The sequence below is a fragment of the Typopeltis vanoorti genome, chromosome 4, assembly GCF_054136105.1.
Source record: "Typopeltis vanoorti isolate ZY-2024b chromosome 4, IOZ_Tvanoo_1.0, whole genome shotgun sequence".
In the NCBI taxonomy this organism is placed as follows: domain Eukaryota; kingdom Metazoa; phylum Arthropoda; class Arachnida; order Uropygi; family Thelyphonidae; genus Typopeltis; species Typopeltis vanoorti.
This window is the reverse complement of record NC_143552.1, coordinates 95090218-95107847: the sequence shown is the minus strand read 5'-3', so window position 1 is coordinate 95107847 and position 17630 is coordinate 95090218. Positions and strand designations below refer to the sequence as shown.

The window sequence follows — 17630 nt, the reverse complement described above, 5'->3', positions numbered from 1 at the left end:
TAATTCTAAAACACTGCTGACCTGCAACTTAAGTATGGGCTAAATACTGATTGGCATAATGTTACATTTATACCATATAACTCTAGCATTTTTAACTTTTCACATTACATCTCATCACTTGTTTACTGTAAATGAAAAACAGTTTGGGTCGAGAACGAGTGAAGCATGGGAATATGGCAACGATTTTCTGCATAATTTACTTATTCTACCTTTGCAGTGGTATAGACCACATCTCTAACCCTAACTGTTATGCTTATTTTGTGTTCTTTGATTTCTGTATTCTTTAAATATCTAACTAATGTAAAATATATTTTTAAATATCTATCTAACCAGCTAGAACAACTCAGGTCAAAGAGTAAAAACAGCTGTAAGTTGTAAGAGGGGTGACATGCTTGACTGGTAAAGAATGGACAGAGGATGGTGAAGTTATCCTTTGCAACCCTGAATAGGTTAATGTGTAATGTTCAGATCATTAAGAAAAATGAACATGAGATAAAGATGTTTCGTGTATACCTTCATCTGTAAAACAAGATTTTGTAAATTATTATGATTCTTCTAAAAAGAAAGGGAAAAAAAAGACATCTTGGGGCAAAGAGCTAATCTCACAAGAAACCGCATATTATCAAAACATCTTTAAATACAACAAAGTCTTCTAATGCCTCGTCATTTCTCAAATGGAGTGGATACCACTCTTTAATCCTAACATTTAGAAATCAGTAATGATGAATGGTCTCCACCTTTTTCCATCAAGGAAGCTAAGTGCACTGCTACCAGTATGCCAGAAGAGGGGTGATGGAATGTGACAGACATCAGCCATTTCATATTCCTAATCAGTATTACTTTGTGTATTGCGTGGGTGCATTCTATGGGTAATTTTTTGAAGTTGTAGGTTATGAACCTGATTTTTACCTCAAAATGGAAAAAATATACTTTCTTGCATCAAAGACTAACCTCAGGAATCAGCTGAAAAGGTTCTAATAATCACGCCCTATAAATTTTTCCTCTGCTGTGTTGCATTGTGGAGGTTTCCACAAATATGCCATGCAGACAGCCCAATCTCTCTCTCTTTTTTTTTTTTTTTTATGGTGAAGGTAGAAACCAGAGTTGTTGGGAGTAAAAAGAAATGATGAATTATTACATAGGACTAACTCAACTTCAGTTCCTAACTACCTAGGTGGGATTCAAAGTCAACTCTTTCCACCCTAGGGATACATGTTATTCTAGATGTACTGTGAAAACATAATTAAAAAAAATTAAAAAAAAGCAGTCCATGTATGTGCATATTACTAATATACTATACCTCTATATATTATAAAATATTACAGTATATAATAATATTCCTATATAATTTGCATTGCCAAAATGAAGCTGTATGGCTCTGAAAATTACCATTTTGATAATTACTTTGATAATTGCTATTACACACTGATTGAGAGTTCACTTATGAAAAATACAACTCTCTAGTATTGTTTTGGCACTGAATAAGAGTTTTTGCTTCCATAAGGTTTCTGCCTGGTCTCTGAAGAGAACCAACCAGTTCAAAACAGCTGCCAAGCCAGTGAAACCTTTATCGAATGCACTAATAAAAAGCAAATATATTTAGCAGTGTTGTATCTTAAGTAGTGTAAGCTAAGACAATGCTGATGCCATGGATTGTATTCTCCTAAGCTCTGTGGTTAAAATTTTGAAAGTTTCCAAATTTCTACATATATTCAGCTTTGAAATAAAGTTTGATCTTTAACATCTGTTAAAATTGACAAAAGGAGAAAAAAAGAAGTCACTAATACTTACGGTAATAAACCACATGGAATCTGGCTTAAAAATAATACGAGAGAAAAATGACATCTGACTAACAGGAGAAATAACATGAAGATGCAAATGGTACACAGTGTTAAAAGGTGGCCAGTGGAATCCTAACCTGAAATTTCAATGAATTTCTTACTTTCAATTGTATTAAGATTATTTATAAACATTCATTTCTAAACTCAAATTTTATATAAAGAGATAAGCAAAGATTTTATATAATGAAGATTATATTAAATATTACAAAAGGAGCAGCATGAACTATTAAGTTCAAAGATAATATAAAGTACTCAAATTTTATATTTTTCTATATTATAAACAAAACATAACTGTTGATTACTATGGCAAAAATTATTAAATACATAAAATTTATGCAATTATGCTACATCTGTACAACAAACTATTCATAATGATAATCATACTGTTACTAGAAATAAATTATATTAACTAAAAAAAAAAGGGAAAAAATGGATGAAGTCATAGGGTGTGTACGAACTACTGAAAAATGTAAGACAGAGCTAATCACTCTTTTAGTTATATTTTTCATTTTGTTAACATTTTCTGTCCCAAAATATCATTTTAGGGTGTAAGAATCATAATGAATTAATATAATCAATTCTCACTACAGCAAACATGCACTCTAACAAATCACTCCCAAATTTCTGATGTCATTCTAAATTAACTGGGCTAGTTAGATGAGTGGATAATGCATCCACTTTAGAGTGGATTCATTATTTAGTGGAGAATGAATCCACTTTCTAGTGGATTAAAATCGCACTGTAGGTATGGATGTTTGTGAATGCCTTTAGGCAATACATGAAATTCATTGCTCAATGTAAGACCAATTAAGCCTCCATTTCAGGTCCTCTAAGTGCTGTTTATTAGAGGCCTTAAAATGGTTTGAAAAGTTCCTAGAGCAGAGATTCTGGATTATCTAACCCTTAGTCCACTCATAATGGTAATGTACAAAAGGTCTACAAACCTTTCATAGATGGGATTCTCATGGAAAAAAAAGAAAAAAAAGAAATCAATCCTTGCAAACCTTTTGCTGTAGCAAACTATTCTTTTGGTTGTCACATTTGCCATAATGGGAGTTGTCTGTAGTCATGTTTCTTCTATATTTGCACTATTAATATATATTAAAATTTCTAAGTTCCATTAAGACTTCCCAGCAAATTTTACAAAATATCTGCAGAAAATATATAATGTATAAAAAATAAAATAGGATAAAATACTAAACTAATCCAAAAGATTATCTGACAGAGAATTCAATATGAATATCTGAATATATCAATTATAGAAAGCGAATGATATAAAAATTATTTTAGCAAATTATACGAAGATGAACAGAATCAAAAGTGTAAGACACATTAAGACAATAGAAAATACAGAAGAAATTGGATTAAATTAATTGAATCAATAATCTCAATATTAAAAAATAGAAAATCAACTGGATTTTATCAGATGGAATTTATAATAAAATGCTAAAAGATGAAGTAAAAAAATAACTGAAGACATGTGAATCTTTTAGTTGATCTTTAAGGAATAGTAGTCCTTAAATGACTGCAGGATGCAGATTATAATACCAATAATTAAGAGAAAATGTTAACCTAAAATAATTTTGGGGAATAAACTTACTGTGTGAATAAATATTTGATAAATATTATCAAAACAGAATTATAATCATAACTAAATTATGATGAATGCTAAGGATTCTAAAGGGGAAACATACATGCTATATTTGTTGTGCATCAAATCAACAGAACATAATATACTTAATAATATGCTTTATTTATTCTATCAAAATCCTTTTAAAGGTCATATTACAGGATGTATCAGCATTTATAAAATCCATGCAAATTGTTGAAATGATTTAAAAAATATCACAATACAAGTATACAGAAAGTCCCTGTGTGAAAAGAAATCAAGACAAGGCAATTCTTAAGTCCATCCTTATTTAATCTAATTATGGTTAAATTCAGGAAGCAGAAATTAAATGAGAGAGAGAGTTTAAACTTGTTGAACATATAGATGATACAATATGATCTGCAAGAAATGAAGATGACCTTCAAAAGCAAATTATTAAACTAAACTGTGCAGTAATTTTAAGATGGAAATATTAAAGAGAGAAACAAAAACAACAGTAACTAGGAAAGAATAAAATGACAAGACTAGATAATACCTACTCTTAATCCATCTACTCTCCCATCAAACATAATTTGATAACTTTGAAATCTTCACTGCTTCTTGTCCCTATCCCCCCTCCCCCCCCCACACACTGAAATTCATTGTGCTCTACAAAGGAAGGACTAATACTTTGCAACTTGCCATTGCCCATTTTTCTATACCTCATGTCTTAACACTGATCTCTTTATTATTCTCTTGTGGGGTGAAGATAATCTAATAAACTTCATTGCTATCAAAACAACACCAGTTCCCGCTCCCCTTATTTGTGATATTCTTATGTTTAATCACGACAGGATTTATCTTCCAAGCACACCAATTTCTTGCCTCACAACTCCTAACACTATATAAATCCCAAATTCACCTATCCTCAGAATATTGTTCTTACATTTGTAATGGTGCTAAAACCTCCCTAAAAATGCTCAACACTACAGAAGAGTATAAGCCATTATAGATGGCAAATCTCCCAGACTTTCCCATCACAGATATTCAGAGTATTTATTGTTTCTATATTGTGTCAATAGTTATTTTCATAGGTGCTGAAATTCATCTAACCTCCTCCCAGCCACCATAATTTGATAACTTAGTCATCCACTATGGGAACTTCACTGCTTCTTGTCCCTATCCCATCCTATATATACAAACTATACATATATTCCATCAAAGTAGACACCACTATTCTTCCAAATAAGTAAAAATGAAAGCAACTTCTGGTCAACATCCAGAGTTCAAACTTATTGAAACCAACTTTCCATCTTTCTCTTTCATTCCATTTATTTCTGCTCTTTGGATAACCTATATATCATTCCCCCTCCCCAGTGATTCAAGAAACTTAAGATTACTTTTTTCTCACGAATCACTTGCTCACATGTGGTACTGTTGTATTACAGGTTTGTAATCTCATTTGTGGAATGATAATATATGTTTTGTATATATATATATATATATATGTTTTGTGTATATATATATATATATATATATATATATATATGGGGTGCTTAAGGGTCAAAGCTGTATAACTGAGAGGAGACCTCCACATAGCCTTTAAAGGAATGCGGAGAACCGACCAGGGCTTCTGACCTAATGTCCAATCCTCACCTTCTCGTGGTGCACCCTGTTGGGTATCTACTTTGATACTGAACGAACGAGGATGGGCTGGCAATTTGGGATTTAGCCGACCAAATTGTATTCTTATTGGTTAAACCAAAATAAAAAATGATGGTACAACATGACAAAATTTCATGCCGGCTGGAGCGTCGCCCGGTTAAACAAGGCCCCCGTTGTTTTCGCCAGGGAACCAGGGCGAACAGCGAAAAGTCAGCTACTGGAACAAATCTGAAAACAAACCCCAACTCAACATCACCAGAGTTAAAGATCGGTACTATCAATGTAAGAAGCCTGAATGGCAAAGAAATGGAGCTAGCTGAGGAATTAGATAAGTACCAGATTGACATAATAGGGGTGACTGAAACAAAAAAGACCAAAACTGGTGAGATCTTTCTGAGCAATAAATACAAAATGTTATATTCAGGCAATAACAATCAAGGAAAAGAAGGAGTAGCCATAGTATTCAACACAAAATACGAGGCTAATCTTCTTGAATGGCAGTCAGTCTCAAGTAGAGTAATGTGGGCAAATATGAGAATGGGGAACTGGACAATGAGACTTATTTGTGCCTATGGTCCCACAGAAGGTTCTACTAAGGTAGAAGTGGAGGAATTTTTTGAGGCTTTAGAAAAAGCAACTGACACAATGAAAAAGGAAAAGTTGGTCCTTGTTGGGGATCTAAATAGTAGAGTAGGAAATGATTGTGAGACATACAAAAATATTTTGGGAAAATTTGGAGAAAAGAGCAAAGCTAATAATAATGGCAAATATCTGTTGGATTTCTGCTCAGGACATGGACTGGTTATTACTAACACCATGTTCCAACATAAAAATGTGCACAAATTCACATGGAGAGAAGAGGCTAGGAATAAGAAAAGTCTCATTGACTATGTTATTGTTGATAGTGATGTTTTCTCCCTGGTGCAGGACACCAGAGTGTACAGAGGATTTGAAATTGGAAGTGATCACTATTTAGTCTTGAGCAGAATAAAATTGAATTTCATATTGAAAAGAATAACATGTAAGAAAGTTTTAAAGCGAATAAAAGTTGAGCAGCTCTCAGATGTAAACTGTAAACTAAAATACAGAAATATTATTGAAAAGAAAATGAAAGAGTTTGAGAACAGGAATCAAACCTTGGAGATTCAGTGGCAAACTCTGAAGGAAACATTGATTGATTCTGCCAGAGAGGCATGTGGTGAGGTTGTGTGCAAAGATAAAAAAATCAGAACTCCCTGGTGGACACAGGAAGTTAAAGAGGCAGTGAAGGAAAAGAAGAAAGCATATCAAAGTTCCTGGCAAATAAGTCAGCTTTTACTCTTACAGAATACAGAGACAAATGTAAGAAAGCTAAACAGTGTGTAAAACTAGCTAAACAAAAGTCATGGGAGGACTTTGGCAAGAATATAGAAAATAAATATCAAGAAGGTGGCAAAATATTCTGGAGGTTGTTGAAGAAGCTTAGGAATGGAGGAAAGAGTGCTGTAAAAGGAATTAGAGATGATAAAGGTGAAATGAAAACAGGAGAAAAAGATATCCTTGAAGTATGGAGTAATTACTTTGAAAAACTGCTAAATGAAACAAGCAGTGATGACAGCACAGTGATAAAAAACACTGACCAGGCATGCAGTCAGGAATACATATCCATACTTGAAGTAGAAAAAGCCATCAAAGGCTTGAAATGTGGAAAGGCAGCAGGAGTAGATGATATTCGACCAGAAATGCTGAAGTCTGGTGGTATAAGAATCTTACAGTGGCTGCACTGCATAGTTCAGAAAGCCTGGACAGAGGGACGAATTCCCGATGATTGGAGTAGAGCTCTCATAGTACCCATATATAAAAAGGGAAATAAAACTGAATGTGAGAATTACAGAGGTATTTCCCTACTGAGTGTTCCTGGCAAGATCTATGCAAGTATACTTGAGAAACGGTTGAGAAGAATTGTGGAAGAAAAGCTTGGTGAAGAACAAGCTGGATTCAGGCCAAATAGAGGCTGTCAGGATCAGATCTTCACTTTACGACAAGTAGTCGAGAAAGCATGGGAATATAACAAAGATCTGTATTTAAGTTTTGTCGATTTGGAAAAGGCATATGACAAGGTGCCAAGAGAGAAGCTATTCAATACGCTGCAGTTATATGGTGTTAATGGGGCATTATATCAAGCAATACTTAGTCTTTATTTGAGTTGTGAGTCAGCAGTTAGAATTGAAAGAAGTACAGGAAGATGGTTTAATGTTAAATCTGGTGTGAGACAAGGATGTACATTATCCCCTCTGTTATTCATTATCTATATGGATCACATTATGAAGGAATGTGGTATTAAACCTGATATCAAAATTGGAGATGTTAATGTCAGCTCTTTGCTTTATGCGGATGATGTTATACTTCTAAATAAATCCGCTACAAGTCTGCAAGATTCTCTGACTAAATTGAATAGCTGTTGTAATAGATATGGTATGAAGGTCAGCAATAAAAAGACAAAGACAATGAAAATAGGCAGAATCATTGAAAATGTCAACTGTGTTGTGAATGGAGAACCCGTGGAACAAGTAAAACATTTCAGCTACTTAGGCACAATTTTTACTGAAGATGGTAAACTAAATATAGAAATAGACAACAGAATCAGCAAAGCTGGTATCGTGGGAAGTCAATTGAATAAATTCATATGGAATAAGAAAGAAATTAGTCGGAACACTAAATTAGCTGTATACAAGACTGTGTTCAAACCAATTTTAACTTATGGATCTGAGAGCTGGGTCAGAAGTAAAACACTTGACCAAAGACTAGAGACCGCAGATATGAGAGTCCTGAGAAAGATTAGAGACGTGAACAGATGGCATCAATGGCAATATCATATTAAAAATGAGGATATTAGGAAAGAACTTGACATTGTCAGCATCCAGGAATGCGTTAACAGAGCTAATCTCAGATGGTATGGTCACTTAAATAGAATGGGAGAGGAAAGATTAGCAAAACAAGTGTTCTCTGCCAGGTTGGCAGGAAAACGACCCAGAGGAAGACCAAGATATAGGTGGATTGATACGGTACAAAGTGCCTTAGACGATAGAAATATAAGATCTGATAATGTTGGAGTCTTGACAAGTAACAGACTGATTTGGAGGAAAATTGTAGATAGGAAGTTAGTAATGATGTAATTTTTTCATGTAGTACTGTCATATCCTGTACACCCCTTGAGGGTACATTTCAGGAATTTGATGATGATGATGATATATATATATATATATATATTAGGAGAATTCATTTTTACTCGGTAGGAATATTATAAAATAAGTTTAATGACTATTACCGAGAGAAAAGATGGCAAGATATATTTAACAAGATACTACTAGTTTACTAGTTTCGTTACAAGAACATCATCAGGTATCATACTCAAAGAAATATATAAAAAATTACAGAGACTTAAAATTGTATTAACAGAACAAGTGAAAAACAGTAGCATGTTTAAGTACTGGCGCACTCGCGACAGCGCGTAGTATTCGTTTGTATGGAACTCATACTTGCATTTTTTCAAACATGCTACTGTTTTTCACTTGTTCTGTTAATACAATTTTAAGTCTCTGTAATTTTTTATATATTTCTTTGAGTATGATACCTGATGATGTTCTTGTAACGAAACTAGTAAACTAGTAGTATCTTGTTAAATATATCTTGCCATCTTTTCTCTCGGTAATAGTCATTAAACTTATTTTATATATATATATATATATATATATATAAGTACGAGATAAAAATATGGTATAGATGATGCCGTCTCTACAGTGCAAAGCACACCTCACACTTAAAACAGGAAGCCAGTTCAATGTTGTTATCTGCCCATAGTACTAGTCCATTCTAATCCTTATATGGAGTCACATCAAATGTGTCATAAAATGGTCAATGAGGCTGATCTGGTTTGCTGGGTGGATATTCACTTTCTAACCTACAAAATACAAGTCCAAATCCCACGTTTGGAACTGTATTTTGTAAAAGCATTTTTAGTGTCTGGTGTGACCACCTCCATGCTTATTGCAAAGCCAAACTGGTTCTCAAAACCAGTGTTTAGTCTCTAGATGTTTTTTTTAATGATCTAGCATATTTCACCAGATTACTAAAGGTTGTCCTTCATGAACAAAGAGTACAAAGGTATGATAATTGATGCTACACAGAGAAACTTAATTTTTTATAATATAAATACAAAGTTAGTTTTGTTTACTCATTATCATCATCTTGTCTTCTTAAGGCTGGGGAGGGGGGGGGATGCTAATGGCATGATTGCATTGCTTATAACAACAAAGATTTTTCATTATGATGATACCAAGGCATAAACTTAAGCATCATAATAGGTAATGAAATTTAAGAAATTTCAATGACTGATGTGCAGTAAACAGACTTTGTGGATTCTAAATTCCAACGTTTTCAGACATAGATGGTCAAATCTGTCATTAGCTTTTACACTTCAGCTAATGAGTGTTCATTTTGAGCATTATTTCTATCAAAGGCATTAAGATGCTCATAACTTTTAATAAATGTTCATTCATTTTTTAAAATGGCAGAACTATTCAAACTCTGGAACAACTTACTCAAGTATTAACCAGATATATTGCACACACTGCATTGATGTCATGCTAGATACTGATTACTGAAGTAATTAGTACCAAATCAATTAAGCAGTTGCCATTTTCAAGTCTCAGATAAAAGTATACAACAATTTATTATTATTTATATAAGTACTCCATGGAGTCAAAAGACTCATTGCAGGAGATCCACTCTATCCATTAACACAATACCTGTCATATATCTCCTTAAACCTATTCACTGTTGGGGTACTCACAACCACCTCTAGAAATTCATTCCACTCATTCACCACTAGGTTCTCCAAGTGAAGAACCTAGTCCACACATTCCTTACTAACCACACTCTTAGACAACTCCCAAGTGAGACCCCTTGTTTCCCCCCCCCCACTCCCCATATATTGAAAAATTTCTTCCATGTCAATCTTATGGAATCCTTTTAGTAACTTATAAGTTTCTATCATATTCCCTCTGCTTTGCCTGTTAGTTAAACTCTGCAACCCACACATCCTCAATCTAACCTCATAGGGAATGTTCCACAGACCAATCACAAGCTTGGTCACTCATCTCTGAGTGACCAAGCTTGTGATTGGTCTGTAACAGCAGCATAGCCTTATAAAGAAGGATAATAAGCTCCCCATCTTTACTTGTCATTGTGTTCTTCAGCATCTAAGTAATCTTCTGAGCTATTTTGCCAACTCTTGCAATATATACTCTGAATTTCAAATATATCCACCATCATCTCCCAGATCCCTACCCTCATTAATTTTCTGTAAACTAGTACGATCAATATGATATGGGGTGTGTAATCTTTCATCCCAAAGCACATTACCTTACATTTTACAAGATTAATTGACAACATTGTCCTTTGTCCACACTGCCAATTTATTTAAATAATAATAATATTTGTATGGGTGTCCCCCCCCTTCTCTCCCCATCCCTTTGGGGGAATTGAGCCCACCTGATGGGGGATTAAGTATATATATTTTTTATGACTGTAGATTCATGTGTTCACAGAGCCTGGTTTGCTGTTCTGAGAGGCGAAAAACCTGAGTTTGAGGGTGGGGGAAAACCCTCTAATTTCATATGAGACTGGCTAATTCACCTTTAGTTGAAAGAGACCAGATAAAGGTTCCTCATATCACAGATAAGAATCAACCCAGGTCTTTCTGATTAAAGGGTTTTGTCTATACTGACTGAGCCATGGGGGCTCAATTTCTTCAAATCCAGTAAGATATCTGAATCACCTTTATCAACTATTGCTTTTCCTAGTTTGCATCATCGTCAGTAAACAACTGAATATCCCCTTCAAATCTTCCGCTATATGCACAAACTAAATAGTTGTCCCAGTACAGATCCCTGGGGCACTCCACTAGTCACAATCATTCACCTTGACTCCATTCCATCACACACCACCCTCTGATGTCTATCCCCCCCTGGTCTCCCATGCTGCAAGCCTCACATCCATTTCTACTTGCTCAAACTTATCCAATGTAGTATTCTGTGAAATGCCTTTGCAAAGTCCAGTGGTATCATGATGTAGCCATTTCCTTTATCTAATTCTGCTGTCACCTTATTATAAAATGTGAATAAATTACTGAGGCAGGACCTACCTTTTCTTTACCTTATTTTATATTACCTTATACTTATTATCTTATATTACCTTATCTTTCTTTTAATTACACTTCATAATTCATGTATTAATAAAAAGGTATTTAGATTTTTAAACTTTTGAAATTTAAATATGTAATTTTGATTCTCTGTTGCTATCAGTTGAGAAACTTTCTTTTGCATCATAACTAAGAAAATTCAAGATGCTCTCTTAATAATTTTTTTATGTTTAAGTTAATCTTTAATGTAACACATCTCACCTGGTAGATCTACTTTTTCAAAGTTGATCTTAAACCTAAAAAAATATCTCTATTAGGATATTTGAAACAATAACATACAACAAAATGAGAAAATGTTTTTTTTTTTTTTTTTAACTCTTAAGAAAGATTAAAGAGTTACAAGAAAAAAAGTATTTTCTCATTTTGCTGTATGCTATTGCTTCAAATACTTTTAATAGAGATAGGCCCAACTAAGTACTGTTTCAGTCAAATCATCTTAAAAGAATCAAAGGAATATTCCAGATAGAGAGAAAAATAGTATTAATCAACTCCCACGATAAAACATTTACAATTCGAACCACATTTAATAATGAAAGAAAAGTACTTTTCTGTTATAAAAAAAAAATAATAAAAAATAGAATTACAATATTAATTTTATTGATAAATTTTACAGTTTTACATACTGAATTAAACTCAGATCAAAATTTAATTATTAGACTAACACAGAAACCTACCTTAGGTCATTTTTATCACCACCTTGTTGCTCTAGAACGTTCATGCCAATCTCAATAAGCTTTTCCACTATCACAAAAGAGGAAAAAAAAAAGTTTTTCAAAGATGCTAAATACAAATCAAAAATGGGTGTACATTTACAATTTCATTTTTGTCATCAAAATATTCATATTTTTAAAACATTTTTCATCTTTGTGCTGCTCTTTTCTAGGCTTTCAAGGAATTAAAAGACCAAGCAAGTGTCTTGCCTTCTGAATTTAGTGAGATAGTCACACCTATTAGATTATATTTTGCCTGTAAACTGTACATAATTGTCTAACTGGTTTGCTTATTTATAGAATGAAAAATCACTTTAGTAAATTATTATAAAACAGTTCACACATGTAAGGAGAATTAGAATTCAATATTAACTTCTATATATTTTGTTACTGTAACATGAGCATCATTCAGGGAGAATGAAAGACTGGTTATAACATTCAAAATTATGAAATAATTATGAGTCACATTGCATGAGTATACTTCTTTGTATCTCGGTCACAGCTGGGTGAACAGGAGAAAGTATTATTAAAGTTCCAGGGAACCAAGTATAGTTCTGTAATTCAAGAAAAAAAAATAATTATGAACAGTTTATGATGATTACTTCTCAAAACTTTAGACAGGCATGCAGTGCAATTGATTTTAAGATTAGATTAGGACATGACATAGGGTTTACAAGTTTAAAGGAATAGATGATAAAATTTAAATCCTACAGTGCAAAATCTTGGTTTCATTCCAATGAACTATGTCTAGTCTATGTATGAATGAGATGCAAAGCCAGAATCCTCTGATATGTAGTCTTGGTGTGATCTTAGCAGAATGGACAGTTCTGTTCAAAGTAGCAAAGGTGGCAAGAATATAACACTTGATGAACACCAGGTAAGGATAGAGGTGGCAATTTATGCTTGGTAGATGCAAAGAATTCATGCTATTTGTTCAGAAGTCTCTTTAAAGTAAGTTATGAAAATCCTTTTAACATCAGATTTGTAGTCTGGCTGTAGGATGATAATTATTTTTCGAGAGAATGGTTTCATTATATCCAATAGATGCCAATGTGATTCTTATTTTACTGGATTCTTCTCAGAGATGGAATCCAAAGAACAAATTGTGTGAGCTCTGTGAACAAGGCATTTGATAATACTTGTCTTTTGTAATGGGTGGTGATGTGAAGCCAGGTGAACATGTGTGTGGCAGTGAAGGAAGATTTCCTGTAAATGGAAAATTCAATATTGTCTATTGAGTCACAGATTTTTAAGGTATTCATGAAAGGGAAGACTTGTTTGACTCATGTTCACCAGTGAACTTGATGTACATGTATAAGGAATTTATTTTGTCCAAAAATTGCAGTACTTCTGCATAAAAACCACCATCCAGAAAAGAATCAATAATTATCATCCCACAGTCAGACTATAATCTGATGTTAAAGGGAATTCCATACATTACCTTAAAGGGATTTCTGAACAAATAGCACAAATTCTTTGCAAATCCAATATCGTTCATAATTACCTGGTGTTTAATAAGTGTCCTGTTCCTGCCAACTTTTTTATTTGAACAGACTGTCCATTCTGCTAAGATCAGAATCCAGGAAAGAACACCAAGATGACATAAGATTTTTAGAATCAGAGGATTGTGGAACTGCTTGGTTTGATTCCACTCCTTCAGTGGAATCAAACCAAGATTCTGCACTATAGCAGAATCTATTCCTTGAAACTCATGAAACTCATTGTTTTAATTTTAACTGATTGGACTATATGTCTATCTCATAGTTTTGGGAAATAATCACAATAAACTGTTAACTTTTTTCCCCCTTGAATTATAGAACTGTATACTTGGTCTGCTAGAACTTTAATAGTGCTTTTTCCTGTTCATTCAATAGTAATCAAGACAAGAGGAACTATACTTATGCAATATGACTCCTTCTGTTTCATAATTTGAGTATTGTAGCCAGTCCCTCACATTCTCCCTGAATGATGCTCATATTACAGTGAGTGAAATATATAGAAGTTAATATCAAATTCTAATTCCCCTTACATGTCTTAACCATTTTATCATATATTACTGTCATCACAAATGCTTCTATAAAACATCTAGAAAAACGTTTTCGAGAGAAAACATCCTGCTACCTCTGTATTGCAAAAAAAATTACTTTCCACTTCTTTGTTCACCACTCACTTACAGAGCTTCCAAATAACTCTCCTTCCTCATCCTCTTATATCATGTACAGTAATCTCTACAATGTTCCTGCTAATCTTTCAGATTAGCAGGAATATTCGTTTTCCATCTATCTGCTGAACTCAGCAAATTATATTCTCTCGATTTACCTTCTATTTACATTGTCAGCATTCCACAGCCCTTATGGTGGGTGAGATAAGGATGAACAACTCCAGGTGACTTAATATGTGCACAGCAGTCTACAGGTTCCAACATCTTACTATTAAAGTTATCATCAGAGCTATCTTTATCACCTTTGCAATGTGTCTCATGAATTTCAATTACCTTACTAATACAGTTTACTCAATATAGCAAATACATTATAACTATGTTGGCGAGATTGCCTGCTCAACCAAAGCTGTAGGTTTGAATCTCAGGGGCATGCATGTTTAGTAGATGAAGATAGTCAATGTATTAGACCACCATCCTGCTCATTGAAGGCCTAAAGTGGCTTAAAAAAATTCCACATTTGAATCACTCTCGACAGGATTTCCAGATTATTTTACCCTTAGCCTATCCCTCATATTATTTATTCTCTGATATATATCTTATAATTCTCTGATATATCATACACATACCAATATAATTTTCTAAATGATTATCCTATTCATTGCAACCTAAGTCAGTTTGCCAGGTTTGTCAAATGCCATTGCAAATTCAAAAAATTATGATAAATGCATTCTCCTTACCATCTATCAATATTAAGTGACACAAAATGTAATATTACTAAAATGTGACTGTCTCTTTACAAATTCATGCTGTGCATTATGCAGAAATTTACCTTTACCCATCTAGTCCTTGTATCCTATATGCTTATAACTTTTCACATTCATCCCTATTTCATTGCTTTTATGAAATTCTTAATCATAATAATAGAAATGCAAACCACTCTGTAGTTTCATGATTCCATTTTGACATTATTTCATCTAAATCTCTTCTGATGCAAAATTGTCATTAAACAACCAAGTCAGGCATTTTTTTCCCCTGTTCCTTCTTGTTCCATTAAAACACTTGGCAACTTCTCATCTAGTTATACTGCTATGTTAAGAGAAGTTTTATGACTCTCTAATAACTCTTTCATGACTCTTTTTATATGCCATATTAGGCCTCCATATGTCAGGTAGTGATACCACACTGGTAACAGAAAACTTATATATCCATCACTGTATTACATCAGTTCTATGCATGAGGAAAATTTAGACTGCTAGGACACCAAGGATAACAGTGCCGAACATTTCGACTACTTCAAAGGTATTCACTTCCAATCTTACAAATGTTCTCATGGAGATGAAGCTTATTTCATGAGAATGAAATACCTCATATAAAGTAATCACAAATGTCCTTTCCAGAAGTTAGCCTAAAACCTTCTCAATGGAAAATTGTTCCTTTATTCCTCAATTATTCCTTTCCTTATTGACTATATATTGAACAGTTATTGAAAATGAAAAATAAAATGAGGAATTTGTGGAGTGATGTTAGATGTCTAGTGGAAACTAATGAAAGTGTGCAAGAGAACATAATGAAAGAAAAAAAGAGTAAAAGAGGTGACAAGTGATTCCAGGATAGCATTATATGGAGACCCCATAATTAGAGGGCTAGTTACTGAGAGAGTTCATAAGGTCTGCTATCCAGGTGGGAGAATGAGTGCGATAATTAAGGTGTTGGACATGAGGAAGAAATGAGCAAGACAGTTAGTTCTGATTGTAGGGATGAATGATCAAAGTGAACATGAGAAGGATGTAAGGACAAATATCAGAAGACTATTGAGAAGAGTGAAAGATAACAGTGTAGTAGAAAAGGTTGTCAGTGTGTTGCCGAGGTATGATGATGATGAGTTATGACACAGAGCCAAAATCATGAATGGCATACTAGCGGAGCTGCATGAAGAGAAGGGAGTGGAGTTTGTGAATGTATGGCATCTGTTTGCGGGAAGAATGAAATTAGAAAGGAGTGATGGGTTGCATTTAAATTGCTTTGGAGTGAATGTACTGGAGAAGGTGTTGCTGGATGAAAGTACAGTGCAAGAAATCAGAAGAAAGACATGAAGGGAGGAATCAGGAGAGTGGTACTGAAAAGACAGACGTGCTTGGCAGTGGAAACAGTAGTAGAGTGAGAGATGAAGAGAGAACAGGAATGCAAAGGAACAGGAAAATAGGGTAGCTTAGGTGGACATGGAGACATGTCATAGGGAGAGTGGATGTTGAAAGTGGTGGCAGTGAATGTCTGTATGAAGATGGGGTATATTACTTTGTGGGTGGGGAAGTTGAGAATGAGCATATAAATGTGGTAAGTGGTGATAAAGGTGATTGGGCAGAGATGTGGTAGGAAATCACAACCAACACATGGCTTGGATAGGACTGGCTGTAGACCTAAAAATGAACTACTATGTTTGTTTACAAATGCCAGAAGTATCAAAAATAAGAGGGGACGAAACACTTTCAGTGATTGAGTTTATTTGCCCCAAAATCATTGGAATAAGTGAAACATAGTTGAATGAAGATGATATCATAACAGGAATAGAAATGGAAGGATACAGTTGTATTTTTAATGAGGATAGAAAGGGCAAGAAAGGAAGGGGGAATGCTGCTGATGATAGCAGTGGAATTAAGTCCACATAAGGTAGACACATAAGAAGAGCCCAAAGAATTCATAAATATAACAGTAATCAATACAATCCTCTTTTCCTCTATATAGGAACATTTAATTGTCAAACACTTAAAGAAGACCTTACCATCTTACAGCAAGAACTAAAACATATTAAATGGGACATCATAGGTTTAGTGAAGTTCGCAGGCAGGATGAACATTTTTTAATAAAACTAAAAAATGGAGACTACTTATACTATTATGGGAAAACTAAAGGACAATATGGAGTTGGATTTCTAATTAAGAAAACAATTACACACCTTATAGAAGAATTTAATTATATAGATTAAAGAATAATAGAAATTACACTTAAACTCCAAACTTAAAATCAGGATCATCCAAATACATGCTCCCACCACATCCTACAGTGATGAAGAGATCGAAGCATTTTATGACTCACTGCAACACACTCTAGACAAAAAGAAAGTAGCAGCAATCAAAATGTTACTATAGTAATGGGCAATTTTAACACCAAAGTAGGTCATCCCATTCACCAAATAGACACAATAGGACCATACATATGTGATAAAAAGCAACAACTCAGGAATGGCTCTTACAGAATTCTCTATCAGGAACATGCTTTATATTATGAATACATTTTTAAGAAAGCCCTCAAAAGAAAATGGACATGGAGAAGTCCAAACAGAGAAATAAAAAATGAAATAGATTATATACTGTGTAATAATAAAAAAATAGTTTCAAGATACCTCAGTACTGAATCAAGTAAAAAC

At 33.8% G+C, this 17630-nt stretch overlaps 1 protein-coding gene across 2 annotated transcripts in view; it reads right to left on the bottom strand.

The window, feature by feature from the left end:
* LOC150107506 (adenosine 5'-monophosphoramidase HINT3-like) overlaps window positions 1-17630 on the bottom strand; it is a 151728-nt gene that overhangs the window by 23997 nt on the left and 110101 nt on the right. For both annotated transcript variants that reach the window (XM_090391356.1, XM_090391355.1), the window contains exons 3-4: window positions 12010-12076; window positions 1792-1918 (exon numbers count right to left, since the gene is read on the bottom strand). In XM_090391356.1, the coding sequence (XP_090247482.1) occupies window positions 1792-1918; window positions 12010-12076 (194 nt within the window). The remainder of the gene's footprint in view (window positions 1-1791; window positions 1919-12009; window positions 12077-17630) is intronic.